A 15,008-nucleotide genomic window follows, 5' to 3' on the forward strand; every position below is an offset into this window, starting at 1 on the left:
GGTCTAAATTGCAGAACCGATGTGAACACCGTCTTAAAGATCCGGCTTGGGAAAAATAGGCCGATGATGTCTCCATGATAATCCGGCCCCGACAAGGGGGTTGTCAGCAATCCAGGCAGCCTCCAAGTAAAGCCTGTCGAGCTCGGCGGCGACGGTGTCGTTTCCGAGCTTCAGGCGGAGCCAGTGCTGGTTCCGGACATTTTCGTCGTCGACCCAGGCGTTGGAGCCGTCGGGCTCGACGTGGTTGTAGCCCCTCCGGTTGGCGTACTCGAAAATGTCGCTGAGCCCCCGGATGGCGTACAGCACGGTGATGGGGTCCCAGGACGGGCGGGGGTCGCCGTGGGCGCAGTAGATGTAGGCGGCGCGGACGGGATCGCCGGGCGGGCCCTCGGCGACGAGACGGTCGCCGGACATGACGGACTGGCCGAGGTCGGCGCCGGAGAAGACCATGCGGCCGGGCCAGTTGTTGATGACGTGGGCGGTGGTGGCGGGGTCGTCTGCGTAAAAGTTGAACTCGTGGCCGGAGGGGTAGCGGCCGCCCATGACGACGAGCTCGGAGACCTTGGCGGCGATGAGGTCCGGGCCGGGGAGGTCGGAGTGGGCGTCGGCGGGGGAGTCGAGGAGGCCGGCGAGGTTGTGGAGGAAGGCGAGGGAGACGATGGAGACGCTGCCGTCCTCGGAGGCGGCGAGGGCCTGGCGGTACAGGGCGACGGGGTCGTGGGCCTTGTGGGCTTCGCCCCAGGGGAGGGAGCCGGCGGACCAGTGGCGGGCGATTTTGCTGGCGAACTCGCCGAGGGAGAAGTGGTGGGCGTCGAAGAAGGAGTCGTTTGTCAGGGGGCGGCGGGCGCCGATGGGGGTGTGGGGGTGGTCGTAGTGGGAGAGGATGGCGGAGGCGGCGAGGACGGAGTAGGTTGAGTGGGAGTTGAGGTTTACGGCGAGGAGCTTGACGTCGGGGGAGGTGGCTGCGAGGAGGAGGGCGGCGGCGTCGCTGGTGGGGTTAGTTTGGTGATGGTGCGGGAAGGTATGGGTGACGGCGGGATGGGGTGGTTGTTGGGGGGAGGGGCGGTTCTTACTCGCAGTTGCGGAAGATATCGGTGTCGAGGATGAGATTTTTCCGTGCCGCGACTGTTTGGAAGAGTAATGCCGCGACTAGAGCGACGGTCGTGATCATGGCATGAGGGGAGGGAGGACGGATCATGGCTGGGATTTATGAGGCAGTCTGCCGGCCTGTCCTACTGAACCGAGTCGGCTAATTCTGGGATGGTTGGAATGGTGCCATAGTCGTCTTGAGAAGTATTTGGTGATACAATTCCCTGATGGATCAAGAGGAACACGATATCTGATATGTGCTCCCGATATGGAGTTTGGCGGACATGGCGCGATGCCTTAACGGTGGTGAGTCGTGACGGTGACGTGCCTAAAAAGGAAGTGCAGCCTGGACCCACAAGACGGCCTGGCGGGTTCCATGAAGCTCTGGAAACGAAGAAAGTCACGTGCAGGAGCTAGGAATAGAATGTCTCCCCTTTAGAAGGCCCCACCTGCCAGTTTTACTTAGTATTAGTGTAGTGACGAAAACTTCATTTTTGGAACTTGAAACTCTCCAACGGATTTGGACAAAACTGGCATCAACAGGTCCTCGGTAGTCGGGTTTTTTTTTTTTTTTTTTTTTTTTTTTTTTTTTTTTTTTTTTTTTTTTTCCCCAAGCGACATCCGTCGGCATCATCAAGACGACTGGAGTAACTATTTACAAAAATGTCGTCCCGATTCGCAATTTGACAAGGTCGGTCCAGGGGAGCAACACCGATAACAGTGTCCTGTCGCCCAAGACGAAAAGTAGGGCGATGGGGATTGACTGTTCTGGGCTGTCCTTCAGCCATCTTCCGAAAACGCAGACTCACCTGATTCGGTGTTACGTCACTATCAAGAGTCCGCAAACCAATTACACGTCCCGCATCCACCCGGAGTACTGTGCTTGCAGCCATCGCGCCTTTGGGCGCCAGCTAAGGACGGCAATGCAGATCTTTCCCCATTCGCTGAGGATGGGAGAGGCCATGGATCGATGGCGCTATACAACGTAGGTAACTCCCCCGAAATAAACACGCGCATACGTTGTATACATACATGTTCCTACAATGGCCGCTGTTCACCGTGGGGGACACCTTTCTCCTACTGCCCGCGGGCCGCCGTCATCCTCGCTCACCGGTCTGACCCCACGGGATGCGCCAGTATGTCGGGACTTCTCTCCAGCCTTTTCATCCGTTTCCTGCTGAGATGAAACCATGCCTTTGCCTTGTCACCTCTCCTTTTCCCACTTGCGCGCCAAACCTTACGTCCCAGCTACCTAGGTTGAGCCACCGTCGTGGAGCGCAGAAACACTCGTTGCGTTCTATGGCAAGTCGCTCGCCTTGAGTATTCAAGTCTCGTCATTCCCTCCGCTACCTTTTCGTCGCGACGACACTGCAACTCAACTCGATCATGGCGACCCAACTGGAACAGGAGTCCCCGAGCAAGTCTGCTTCGCCGACGTTGGGCACCAGCGGTGACCCCGACGATGCTGCTCGCCGTGTCGACATGCTCATGCTCTCCGATTCGAGTTCTGATGACGAAGCTGTCTATCCCAAGGGCACACTTGACCCCGTCTACGAGGCCAAGGCCCGCATTCTGAACCGCGCCGTATGTAGACTTCTTTTTCACCTTTTCTTTTGCCCTTTAACACCCCGTTGCGTGCTAATTCGCGGTCGCTTGCCGCCCCCAGATCCAAAAGATTGGCATGGGTCGGTACCAGTGGCAACTGTTCGTCGTCATCGGTTTCGGCTGGGCCGCCGACAACCTCTGGCCCATCGTCACCTCGCTCATCCTCACCCCCGTCGCCAACGAGTTCAACCCGACGCACCCGCCGCTGCTGACCCTGGCGCAAAACATCGGCCTGCTCGCCGGCGCCGCCTTTTGGGGGTTCGGCTGCGACTTCTGGGGCCGCCGCTGGGCATTCAACATCACCCTCGGCCTGACCGCCACATGGGGCCTGATCGCCGCCGGCGCCAACAACTTCGCCGCCATCGCCTCCTTCGCCGCCCTGTGGTCCTTCGGCGTGGGCGGCAACCTCCCCGTCGATGCCGCCATCTTCCTCGAGGCCCTTCCCTCCACCCACCAGTGGCTGCTCACCGCGCTGTCGGTGAAGTGGTCGCTGGCGCAGTTGCTCGCCACGCTCATCGCATGGCCGCTCCTCGGCAACCTGACCTGCGAACAGGACGAGGATTGCACCAAGGGCGCCAATATGGGGTGGAGGTACTTCACCATCACAATGGGAGGTATCACCATGGCCATGTTCCTGGTCCGTTTCCTGGCCTTCAAGATTTACGAGTCGCCCAAGTTCCTCATGAGCAAGGGCCGCGACCAGGACGCCGTCCGCGTCGTCCACCGCATCGCCGAGCGGAACGGCAAGGTGACCGACCTGACCCTCGACCACCTCAAAGCCTGCGAGCCCGAAGGGTACGTCGCCCGCACAGACGCCGCGACCGCCGCCAAGAGATATGTCGAGAAGCTCAGTTTCCGTAACATTCGCCAGCTCTTCGCCAGCCGCCGCCTCGGCCTCAGCACCTCCCTCATCATGTCCATCTGGGCGCTCATCGGTCTCGGCTACCCTCTCTACAACGCCTATATCCCGTACATCATGGCTACTCGCGGCGACGTCTACGGGGATGGCAGCACCTACATCACCTATCGCAACAGCCTGGTCATCGCCGCCACCGGCGTGCCCGGCGCCCTGCTGGGTGCTTGGCTGGTCGAGCGCCGCATGGTCGGTCGCAAGGGCACTCTCGCCCTGTCGACGATGGCCACCGGCGTGTTCCTCTACGGCTCCACCACCTCGAGGACTTCAGATGCCCTGTTGGGATTCAACTGTGCTTTTAGCTTCTGCAGCAACATCATGTACGCCGTGCTCTATGGTTTCACCCCTGAGCTGTTCCCCACTCCCCAGAGAGGCACGGGTAATGCCCTCGCAGCCACCTCCAATCGCGTTTTTGGTATCATGGCGGTACGTGTCACCCATATTGCCTCTCTCGGCGTTCAGCATGGGAAGGACCTATGAAATTAACTCTTCTGTAGCCCATCGTTGCCATGTTTGGTGACCTCCAAACCGCTGCCCCAGTCTATACGAGCGGGGCCTTGTTCATCGCCGCCGGTATAATTGCTCTGCTGCTTCCATACGAGTCACGGGGCAAGGCGGCGCTGTGAACGTGACATGGGCTCACAGAACAATCACGAGGGTGTCCCCCGAGTTCCCCGAGTTTGGCGATATGCTTCTATTTCGTTTTTGATACCCAAAGTCCGGCTCTCTCGTTTATCCGCATTTCAGCGACGGGGGATGGTTTATTTGCCATGGCTTGACGACATCTTAGCCGGCCTTAGTTCCAAGAATAGATGTGCCGTGCTTCATGTATTGCATGGCTGGTGGTGTGACTGCTCACATGTCCTATGCATTGCCCGCGGCATGTAACCCTCTTGTCGCAATTCGAGGTGCATATCGTCCAACATTATGCTCGTCACTCAAGTGCGTGCACCGACGAGTCGTTCTCCTCCTAAATGGACCGTGAAGTGGCCGCTAATCTTCGAGATGGTGAAATGGCCGTCTTGACACACTAGGGGAAGTTCCAGCAACACGGCAGACGACATCGCCGCTTAACATCCAAATTTCCCTGGTTGTCCAAGACGGCGTAGGACCTAGAGCGAGGCAATGGCATTTTCCCCCTCGTGGCTGTAGGCTTGTCCATGTCCCGGTACCGGTTTCGTCTTTATAGTCCAGGAGCTACCCGAATCGGACCTTCTGCGGAAATGACGTCTAATTACTAAGCCACTGAACCGCCAATTGCCTTGCTTACCCATCAACACCGTGTCGGAAGGAGCCCACTTCCCCACACCTTCCCCCCTATCCCTAACCGAGGCGGCACAGCTGCTTTGCCTTTCGAGGGCATGTGCAATGGCTGCTGCACTGCCACTTGCTTCGTAAGCCTCCTTCTTGCCTGTTCTTTTCGGGTCATGTACCTGTGTAAAGTACCTGGTACTTCGTCCACGCACATTGGCCTCTTGATTATTCCCACTAGTTCCCCGCGCGTCTTTTTTCTCAACATACCCCTTTTTTCACTTCTTTTTTGTTTGTTTTGTTCTTCCCCTCACAACTGCTTGTCTGTCCTTTTGTGGCGACTTTTCGAGATTGCTTCCCACCGCCAAGCATTGCCTTTTGGGCCAGTGCCAAGGCTTGTCTCACCGTACTTCGTTACGTCCAACCCAACCCAAGAGTGGGGCGCCTCTTGCGGGGTTCGAGCGGCGAACGAACCCATTCTCTATACACCAACAAATCACGACCTCACCCGTCTCGTCTCCTTCTCTACGCTACACGTTATCTGACTCCTGGGATCATCATCCACCTACCATCTCTCTGCAGCCTACCCAGGAAACCCATCGCTTCGTATTCGCACGTCTCGACCGACTTAGCTGGTCTTCGGTCGACTTCGTATCTTCGTCACCAGCCCGACCCATCGCTCCATCTCCTGATCCCGACCACATTCTCTCCCACCGCCGATTGCTGCGCGTCTGGCCGCACGCCCTTCCGTCAAAATGTCGTGGAAACTGACCAAGAAGCTAAAAGATACCCATTTGGGTCCCTTGGCCAGCACCTTCTCCCGCTCACCGTCGACGTCCACTATTACAGACAATGAAAAGACCCAGCCCAACGTGTCGGGTTCAGCGACATCTACGAATGAGGGAAACATCGGTACGCGAACCCATATTCTTTTGTTTTTTGAATTGGACTGCACCCAACCCCAATTCCAAGGCCGTGATGCAATCCCCCCCTCACCCCCCTACTAACTATTGTGCAGCTGCCTCTGAGGCTATGGCGCAAGCACCAGTCGTTACCCCCAAGCCCGGTATCCTCGTCATTACCCTGCACGAGGGTCACGGCTTCTCCCTCCCAGAACAACACAGACACATCTTTGCTTCGTCACATCAAGGTTCCATGTCCACTGGCGGCGCTTCCGTCGCTGGCTCCGTCCGCCCCTCTTCCTCACAACGAGGAGCTGTCGGTTCTTTTATCAACGGCGGTGCCCGCCCACAGACGTCCGCCGGGAGTGGCTTCGGCTCCATTCCCACCAACCATGGCCGCATCTCCGGAAAATACATGCCCTACGCCCTGCTGGACTTCGACAAGATGCAGGTCTTTGTCAACTCGGTCGAAGGAACACCGGAGAACCCGTTCTGGGCTGGGGCCAACACCCAATACAAGTTCGATGTCTCCCGCGCGACCGAGCTGGTCATTCACCTGTACATGCGTAACCCCTTGGCCCCCCCTGGATCAGGCCGTAGCCAGGATATCTTCCTCGGCGTGGTCCGCATCAACCCCCGCTTCGAGGAGAGGCAAGAATTCGTCGAGGACCCCAAGGCGAACAAAAAGGACCGCGAAAAGGCTGCCGCCGAATTCAACAACCGCGAGCGCATGCTGGGCCAAAGTGGAGTCGAGTGGGTGGACGTACAGTACGGCACGGGAAAGCTCAAGATTGGCGTTGAGTACGTCGAGAACCGCGCAGGCAAGCTGGCCATCGAAGACTTTGACCTACTCAAGGTCGTCGGCAAGGGCAGCTTCGGCAAGGTCATGCAGGTGCGCAAGAAAGACACGAATCGAATCTACGCCCTCAAGACCATCAGGAAAGCAAAGATCATCTCCCGATCCGAAGTCGCCCACACCCTGGCCGAGCGTTCCGTGTTGGCGCAAATCAACAATCCCTTCATCGTACCCCTCAAGTTCACGTTCCAGTCTCCCGAGAAGCTCTACTTTGTACTCGCTTTCGTCAACGGCGGCGAGCTCTTCCACCATCTGCAAAAGGAGACAAGGTTCGACGTGAACCGCTCTCGATTCTATACCGCCGAACTCTTGTGCGCCCTCGAGTGCCTGCACGGCTTCAACGTCATCTACCGAGACCTCAAGCCCGAGAATATCCTGCTCGACTACCAGGGTCATATCGCCTTGTGTGATTTCGGCCTCTGCAAGCTGGACATGAAGGACGAGGACAGGACCAACACCTTCTGCGGCACCCCCGAGTACCTGGCACCCGAGCTGTTGATGGGCAAAGGATATAAGAAGACGGTGGATTGGTGGACCCTGGGTGTTCTCCTCTACGAGATGCTTACGGGTTTACCGCCGTTTTACGACGAGAACACCAACGAGATGTATCGCAAGATTCTCTCGGAACCCCTCCACTTCCCCGGTCACGACATTGTTCCTCCTGCGGCTAGGGATCTCCTGATCAAGCTGCTCAACCGCGATCCGGACGAACGCCTCGGAGCCAATGGATCGGCCGAGATCAAGGCGCATCCTTTCTTCCACGCCATCGACTGGCGCAAGCTCCTGCAGCGCAAGTACGAACCAGCGTTCAAGCCCAATGTGGTAAGTGGAACAACACTGATCTGTTGATCTGTTTTGTATGATGTTTTACTGATATCGTTATCTGTGCAGGTGGACGCCCTCGATACCAACAACTTTGATCCCGAATTCACGTCAGAAGCGCCCCAGGACTCGTTCGTCGAGGACGCCATGCTGTCGCAGACCATGCAGAACCAGTTTGAGGGCTTCAGCTACAATAGACCGATTGCAGGACTGGGAGATGCAGGTGGCAGTGTGAAGGACCCGTCGTTCGTCGGCAGCATCCAGGGGCGATGAACACTGTCTTGTTTCCCGAGAGAAGAGAGGATGTAGGAAGCATTGTTGATGGGGACATTTTTATCCTTTTCGCGGCGTTCCGGAACATTTGATGCATACGGGTGAACCGGCATGTAGATAGGCACAGACCATTGAGCAGACAGATGAATTGTTTACGCTCGTTTATGACAGCTGGCAGAGAGACTGTGTTGTGAGGATTTCAGTAAACCACGTTGTTTCGTGATTGTGAATGCGTGCAATGAACTGTGGGTGAGGTTCTGTCTGCTGCACCCAGGTCTATGTTCGATGATACCATGCATCGTCTTCCTGTCGACCAAGTCTTGGTGCTTGAACGGCTTGGGAATTCGGGAATAGGAATTGAATGGGGAGGTTCCATCACGTGTATAGTCAGGTGATTTCTTGACCAACCGAATTCAGCCCCAGGAGGTTAAGGGCTTCAAGGCTGCTTATTGGCCTGGTGAGGTGGGTGCTAAAGCAAAGTGGGTCAGGAGCTCTTAAGGTGGAAAAATTTCCAATCCGTGGGTGAAGGAAAAAATAGTCCAACCAAAGATCATCGTCGGTTCGTGCAGTTCGTCTTGGTAGAATCCGACGCCCAATTGCACTACCATAGCTGTCTAACGCCGGCTTACATTCTATCGGAACTGATAGTTTTCGGCGACAGCCTCTTTCACCATGGCCACCGTCAACTACATCCTCTACGAGGCCCCCATGGGCTATGGTGTTTTCCAGGTCGAACACCAGGCCGACAGCATCGGCCTTCGGTCCAAGGAAACACAAGAAACCCTCAATGACCTTTCGAAATTCGGCAAGATGATCAAACTCCTCAACTTTACTCCATTCCAGTAAGATTTTGCCCGAAGAAGAAAAGACTCGTCCTGCGTCCTCGGACAGGGAGGACACCACAACCGATGGATTGGCTGGGGGTAGTCGTTGGACAAACTTGGTACTGGGAACACTGGGAAGCTAACCCGGTGGCATAGGACTGGAAAGGAAGCCCTGAGCGAAATCAACATGGTCTCGGAGGGCCAAATGTCCGACAACCTCAAGTCCATCCTCGAGCTCAATCTCCCCAAGACGAGCGGAAAGAAGAGCAAGGTGGTCCTCGCCGTGGCCGAGAAGAACCTGGCCAGCATGATCAAGTCCACCTTTGGCGGTATCGAATGCGAAACCAGCGAGACGTCCGAGGTGGCGGCCGACTTTTTGCGCGGCGTACGGCTGCACGCCGACAAGCTGCTCAAGGGCCTGCAGACGGGCGAGTCGGCCCAGGCCGGCCTCGGTCTCGGGCACGCCTACTCGCGGAGCAAGGTCAAGTTCAACACCACCAAGAACGACAACCACGTCATCCAGGCCAGCGCCACCATCGACTTCCAGGACAAGGGCGTCAACCAGTTCTTCATGCGGGTGCGCGAGTGGTACGGCTGGCACTTCCCCGAGCTGATCAAGATCGAGTCGGACAACCTGACCTACGCCAAGCTGGTGCTCGCCATTGGCGACAAGTCCACCCTGACCGACGACAAGCTGGACGAGATTGCCGCCATTGTCGACCAGGACGGCGAGAAGGCCCAGGCCATCATCGACGCCGGCAAGGTGTCCATGGGCCTGCAGATCACCCCGGAGGACCTGGAGATCGTCAAGGGCTTCGCCGAGGCCGTCGTCCAGCAGGCCGAGGCCCGCCGCACCACCAGCAACTACCTCGACCGGAAGCTGGGCGTCGTGGCCCCCAACCTGCAGTGCCTCATCGGGACGCCCGTGGCCGCCCGCCTCATCTCGCACGCCGGCTCGCTGACCAACCTGTCCAAGTACCCTGCGTCGACGCTCCAGATCCTCGGCGCCGAGAAGGCGCTCTTCCGCGCGCTCAAGACCAAGAGCAACACGCCCAAGTACGGCCTCATCTACCACAGCAGCTTCATCGGCAAGGCCGGCCTGCGCCACAAGGGTCGCATCTCGCGCTACCTCGCCAACAAGTGCAGTATCGCCAGCCGCATCGACAACTTTACCGAAGAGCCGTCGGTCAAGTTTGGTGAGGTGCTGCGCCAGCAGGTCGAGGACCGGCTCGAGTTTTACGCGACAGGGAAGAAGCCTGCCAAGAATGCTGATGTTATGGTGAGTCTTGAGTTCTCTCTCTCTATCTCTCTATCTTTCCTCCGTTCAGTCGCTTGCTATAACGAGATACTAACTTCTACCAGGCATCCGTGATCAACACCATCGAAGGCGATGCCATGGACATCGACCAGTCGCAACTGTCCGCCCCCGCGGCCGAAGCAGGAGAGAAGGAGAAGAAGTCCAAGGACAAGAAAGAGAAGAAGGACAAAAAGGAGAAGAAGGACAAGAAGAAGCGGAAGCGCGAGTCCGAGGTGGGCGCCGCGGACGAGCCCGCAGCAGGCGGCGACGGCGAGAAGAAGAAGAAGAAGAAGAAGTCCAAACACGATGACTAGATGGGGCATCATGGGGTCGGCTATCTGGGCTTATCTCGGCTCGTTCTGTTTTGTTCTATGTTGTGTCTTGCTTAGGGTCTGGTTGGGAGTTGCGAGGGATCTACGGCATGAGGAGTTCTTTTTTCTTCTTTCTTTTGGGCAAAATTTTGATGTCTTGTCTTGCATTGGCGTCAAATGTTAGACGCATCTATGTACCATCTCATGGAAGGTTCATACCCAGTTCATTCGACAGGTTCATATACCGGGGGCCTCGTGATCTTTGCCACGGCGAACAGGAGAGGTCTGTATCGAGTTGGATGTGTCCAAGCGGCGGGCCATACCATTAACTATGAGGAACGTGACGCGAAACGAAAGCCTTAGACGCTACATAGGAGGCCACACAATGCAGGAAACTAATATTCTTTCAGTTCAGTTCACTCCCTGGTTCCCCGTCTTCATTCCCTCCCAAAAGGCCTGGTAACAACAATAGAAAAGAAAACGAGAAGAACGCCTCAGGACGCCATGTGCTGTTCCCGAAACCACCAGACCGCTCTGCCTATGCCGCAGCGACACGTTTGCCAACCGCAGCCCCTTTGCCTCTTCGTATCTGGCTGTCTGTACCTCGACTGTACTCTTGAATGCAAGATCCCACGCATCACATTCTTCGGAACATGAACCTCTCGCTGGGAACTATGTTGGCACCCCATTTAAACTTTACCGAGTTGTCACTTCGCCCTGGCGCCCCGTCATTATGCTCCCTCGCTGCCTAGCTCTTTCGTCCATTTTTGATGTGCTTCGACATCGCTCATCGACACGGTCGGTGGCGTCTCTTTCAGCGCGAGCTTAAAGTCCTTCACGTCCACTGACGGGGCAAGCAGGTCGTCAGACTGCACGTCGTGCCAGCTCATCTCTTTGGCGGCCGGGTCGCCGGGCGAGCAGGGCGTGAGCTTCTTCTGCCCGTCTACTATCACCTGTTGTTCCCACGTCAGCACATACACACTCTGTAACTTCTGTAGAACGTAGAATACCGGATGGGAAGTCCAGGCGTACCTCTTTATAATGCGTCGCTTGTACAATCTTAGCCACGGGCCTCATTAGGGCATGCTGCACCACGTTGGCGATGTCGCTGCCCGAGTAGCCTTCACTCGACTTGGCGAGGGCGGTGTAGTCGTTGGCGGCGAGGTTTGTTTCTGTGTCGCCGACGGCAATCTTGAACATGCTGGCGCGGCCGGCGGCGTCGGGCAGACCAATGTGAATGCGGCGCTGGAAGCGGCGGCGGATGGCGGAATCGAGCTGCCAGGGGATATTTGTCGCGCCGAGCACGAGGATGCCCTTGCTGTCCTTGCCCACGCCGTCCATCTGCACCAGGAGCTCCGTCTTGATGCGCCGCGACGCCTCCGAGTCGCCTTCGCCTCGGGGCGAGCAGAGGGCGTCGATTTCGTCAATGAAGATGACGGACGGTTTGTTCTCGCGCGCCATGGAGAAGAGGAGTTTTACAAGCCTGTGGTACGAGAGGTCTGATTAGCAAAAGTTATCGACGGTTTTTTTTTTTTTTGTCTCCCCTTTCCAGCACTCCATCGCGCGGGCAAGTCTTCCTACCTTTCGCTCTCGCCCATCCACTTGCTGATGAGATCGGAACTGCTCACGCTGAAAAATGTGCTATTCGCCTCGGTGGCCACGGCCTTGGCGAGGTAACTCTTGCCCGTACCGGGTGGACCATACAGCAGGATGCCCTTCCACGGCTGGCGTTTCCCCTGAAACAGGCTGGGGAAGCGGATGGGTATCACGACGGCCTCCTTGAGGGTCTCCTTGGCGGCCTCGAGACCAGCGACATCCTCCCAGCGCACGTTGGGCCTCTCCTGGAGGATGGCGCTGCTGAGGGCATTCTTGAGCTTCTTATCCTCTCCGTCTTCCTCCTTGTCGTCCTTGCTCTTCCCGTTGACGCCGACGGCCCCTTTCCCTGCGGATTTCTTCGCGTCGACTTCGTCGAGGTGGGATTTCAACTTTTCGGCGCGGTCCATGTACTCGGCGGTTTTGGCGCGGATCATGTCTTTGGACTTGGGGTTCTTCTCGTACTTGATGGCCAGCACGAAGACCTCGAGCGACTGTTTGTAGAGGTTGAAGGCGCGCTCGTATTCGCCCGCATTGTCGGCCTCGATGGCCTGCTTGACGGTGTTGACCGCCCGGCCGAGGAAATCGACGTTTGACATGGTCGTCTAAGAGAAAAGCGGAGCGGGGTACGAGGCGTAGGTGGAAAGGAAGCCACCCGGAGTGATCGAGGGTGGTTCTTGGTCGGGTGATATGTCGCCGACTGCGATTGTACCGTCAAGTAGCAATGACGCTGTTAATGGCTCTCGAGTTGGATGTCGAACCGTGTCACAGGATCGTGAAAAGGCGGTGATGGTCGGTCGAGGTCGTTTGGGGGGGGTGAGATCGCCAGGGGGCTCGAGTAGGTCGGCCCTTGGGTAAGTGCAAACACTGGCACGAGATCGAGACGTAGTCCAAAAGGAACGAGGAAAAAAAATTACAGAAACGTAGTGTAGCCTGCAGTGGGGGTTGTCCGACCTTGGGCCGATGTGGGTGAGAAAGTGGGCGAGGGGGAGCGGAAACAAGGCCGACGATGGATTGCCCGCCAAGTGACGTTGCCCGGGGTGCGAACTCTGGTGGGGCCAGCCTTGGATCGCTGAATCCAGTTTATGCGTATAAAGAGGCATAGAGATTAACGGGGGTTTGTGATATTCGAGAAGTAGTGGGGCCATGCCTCGTAGCCCGCTGTCTGTATCTCGGAGATCGTCCTCATCACCAGATGGATGAGTCTCAACGGCAGCGTTTGTCCATCCATACCAGTCCTAACCGCCTCACCGACCCAACCCTATACTCATCGGGGCTCCGAAGTTGATTTTTTGGGACGCAACACAAAGAAAGACGTCTCCTGTTCCGTCGGGCTCGGGACTCAGTTCTGAGAACAAAATCTCTCAAGGAGGGGAACCAAAGATCTGTCGCTCACCATGGCCGAACTTCAAGCACGCCTGCGGACCCTCTCCGAGGAATACACAAAACTTCAATTAGGCAAGTCGTATTGACCACATCTTGGTATGGAGTTATTAATCTTTGCGACGTGCATAGAAATGCAACAATCTGTGCAAGCGAGACAGAAACTAGAGGCTCAGAGGCAGGAGAACCTCGGGGTAGAGGAAGTATGCTGATTGTGTCCCTCCTATCGTCCCTCGTGTTCCCTTATTCATCTATCCTAACACATTCCCTTAGGAATTCCAAAAGCTCAAGGACGGCGAACGCATCTACAAGTTGGTCGGCACTGTCCTCCTGGAGCAGGACAGAGTCGAGGCCGAGAGCACAGTCAAGGGCCGACTAGAATTTATCAACAAGGAGATGTGAGGAGCATCAATGTATTCCGCAGCATCTGAGCTTCATATGCTAATCATCGTGGTAGTGAGAGGTATGAAGCCAGCCTGAAGGAGATCCAGGAGAAGCTCGAGAAGAAGAAAGGCGAGATTATCCAGGTACAGTCTGCAGCACAAGCTGCCGGTGCCGGTGCAGGCCAACCGGCGGGAAAAGGCAAAGCAACAGCGACGGGTTAAGGCCGAATCAAGACGCAAAAAACAAAAAGGAGTGAGTGGTGAACGTGGTTATTATTATGTTGCTCTAGGAGTTGGGTTGGTCGTTATACCCGATCATGGACATCAATGAAGCTATGCTCAAATTCCCACACGCCCAAAACGCCGTCCGTCTATTTTCCATCCGAATCCCACCGCACGGCGCCGCCATCAGTTCAATGCCAGGATCGTGAAACCCCATGGCAACCCCATGTTCCTCGAGGGAAGCTCGGTCGCCCACCCGATGGCCGATTCGCCCTCCTCTTCCAACCAGCCCGCGGACCCCTCGCTATCGTGGCGATCATCCGCGGCCCTGACAATGACGTCCCTGATCTGCTGCGACGCGTAGCACCGTCCAAACACTCTGCTCCCTTCAATCGTCTCGACGAGCCTTCCCCGGTGCCCGCTCTCGGCGAAACGCCGGACCTCCGCGCGGAATCGCTCTGCGTCGGCCGGCCGCCCAAAGTCGGTGGTCCGCTCCAGCACGGCCACGGTGCCGGCGACGACCTGCGCGAGCACGCGGGCCTTGGTGGCGTCGTCGAGGGCGTCGTCTAGTAGCCCCATGGCCTCCTGTGCGTCCGCGTCCAGGAGCCCGCGCACCTCCTCGTCGAATGTCGCTTGTAGGATGCTCCGGAGGTTGTCTTGGCCGGAGAGGACGGCACGGGCGTCGTAGGCCTCGAGGATCTGCTCGAAGCATTGGACGGCCGACTCCCAGATGGAGTGGGTGTTTGGGATGGCTGCGTGGCCCAGGGTCACGGAGAACAAAGGCATGGCGCCATCGATGGCCGCTGATGATGACGTTAGCTACGGCGGTGGGGGGAAGTGGCTAATGGTGGTGAGATGGCATACCTTTGCCCCTTTGAGACAGCATGTCGAATGAAGGTGGTGTAGACTGGTAGGTTTGAATCTATGGGATCAATACAAGTCGATTTGTATTGATGAGACTGGTATAAAGTTTTCAAGGCACTTGATGATGGAAACTTGATGCTCGGAGATGAGTATGGATCTGGATCACGACAGGAGATACCGTGTATTATACCTACTCGGGGACCAATGAGACTAAATAGGTAATTGCTTGATCTCGAGAGCTCGGACTGTTATGTGGCAGCCTTGCAGCCTCATCAGGAGATTAATCTCGGACAAGGTTGGTCCTCCCGGGCGGTCAGGCCATAGCCCGTACACGGGGCAACATTGGGCATCAATTCACCCTTGTTCCCACCGCCACTGGGCTGCCGGCCGGTGGTTTGGACGGAACGAGTCATGGTCAGG

At 56.8% G+C, this 15,008-nt stretch overlaps 7 protein-coding genes across 7 annotated transcripts; 4 read left to right on the top strand and 3 right to left on the bottom strand.

The window, feature by feature from the left end:
• Positions 1-33: 33 nt before the first annotated feature.
• On the bottom strand, positions 34-1,198 carry ACRALDRAFT_1066634 (uncharacterized protein; the record flags this gene model as incomplete). The annotated part of the gene is made up of 2 exons (XM_071017373.1): positions 34-988; positions 1,074-1,198. The coding sequence occupies 2 exons, from the start codon at positions 1,196-1,198 to the stop codon at positions 34-36; spliced, it is 1,080 nt and encodes a 359-aa protein (XP_070879988.1).
• Positions 1,199-2,134: 936 nt separating this feature from the next.
• ACRALDRAFT_1059312 (uncharacterized protein) lies at positions 2,135-4,776 on the top strand. The gene is made up of 3 exons (XM_071016011.1): positions 2,135-2,673; positions 2,756-4,033; positions 4,105-4,776. Exons 1-3 carry the CDS (start codon positions 2,476-2,478, stop codon positions 4,231-4,233), a joined length of 1,605 nt encoding a protein of 534 aa, XP_070879989.1. The 5' UTR covers positions 2,135-2,475; the 3' UTR covers positions 4,234-4,776.
• Positions 4,777-5,196: 420 nt separating this feature from the next.
• Positions 5,197-8,038, top strand: ACRALDRAFT_2031947 (uncharacterized protein). The gene is made up of 3 exons (XM_071020695.1): positions 5,197-5,770; positions 5,877-7,438; positions 7,508-8,038. Exons 1-3 carry the CDS (start codon positions 5,614-5,616, stop codon positions 7,709-7,711), a joined length of 1,923 nt encoding a protein of 640 aa, XP_070879990.1. The 5' UTR covers positions 5,197-5,613; the 3' UTR covers positions 7,712-8,038.
• Positions 8,039-8,383: 345 nt separating this feature from the next.
• Positions 8,384-10,146, top strand: ACRALDRAFT_2024844 (uncharacterized protein; the record flags this gene model as incomplete). Its single annotated transcript, XM_071020263.1, has 3 exons — positions 8,384-8,553; positions 8,692-9,814; positions 9,898-10,146. 3 exons carry the CDS (start codon positions 8,384-8,386, stop codon positions 10,144-10,146), a joined length of 1,542 nt encoding a protein of 513 aa, XP_070879991.1.
• A 728-nt stretch (positions 10,147-10,874) lies between these two features.
• Positions 10,875-12,335, bottom strand: ACRALDRAFT_1027103 (uncharacterized protein; the record flags this gene model as incomplete). The annotated part of the gene is made up of 3 exons (XM_071014807.1): positions 10,875-11,096; positions 11,176-11,626; positions 11,725-12,335. The coding sequence occupies 3 exons, from the start codon at positions 12,333-12,335 to the stop codon at positions 10,875-10,877; spliced, it is 1,284 nt and encodes a 427-aa protein (XP_070879992.1).
• An 829-nt stretch (positions 12,336-13,164) lies between these two features.
• Positions 13,165-13,724, top strand: ACRALDRAFT_1045871 (uncharacterized protein; the record flags this gene model as incomplete). The annotated part of the gene is made up of 3 exons (XM_071015418.1): positions 13,165-13,322; positions 13,393-13,517; positions 13,577-13,724. Exons 1-3 carry the CDS (start codon positions 13,221-13,223, stop codon positions 13,722-13,724), a joined length of 375 nt encoding a protein of 124 aa, XP_070879993.1. The 5' UTR covers positions 13,165-13,220.
• Positions 13,725-13,910: 186 nt separating this feature from the next.
• Positions 13,911-14,610, bottom strand: ACRALDRAFT_2024847 (uncharacterized protein; the record flags this gene model as incomplete). Its single annotated transcript, XM_071020264.1, has 2 exons — positions 13,911-14,527; positions 14,589-14,610. 2 exons carry the CDS (start codon positions 14,608-14,610, stop codon positions 13,911-13,913), a joined length of 639 nt encoding a protein of 212 aa, XP_070879994.1.
• Positions 14,611-15,008: the final 398 nt, after the last annotated feature.

This window comes from Sodiomyces alcalophilus, assembly GCF_042370955.1.
Source record: "Sodiomyces alcalophilus JCM 7366 unplaced genomic scaffold ACRALscaffold_1, whole genome shotgun sequence".
NCBI lineage: Eukaryota > Fungi > Ascomycota > Sordariomycetes > Glomerellales > Plectosphaerellaceae > Sodiomyces > Sodiomyces alcalophilus.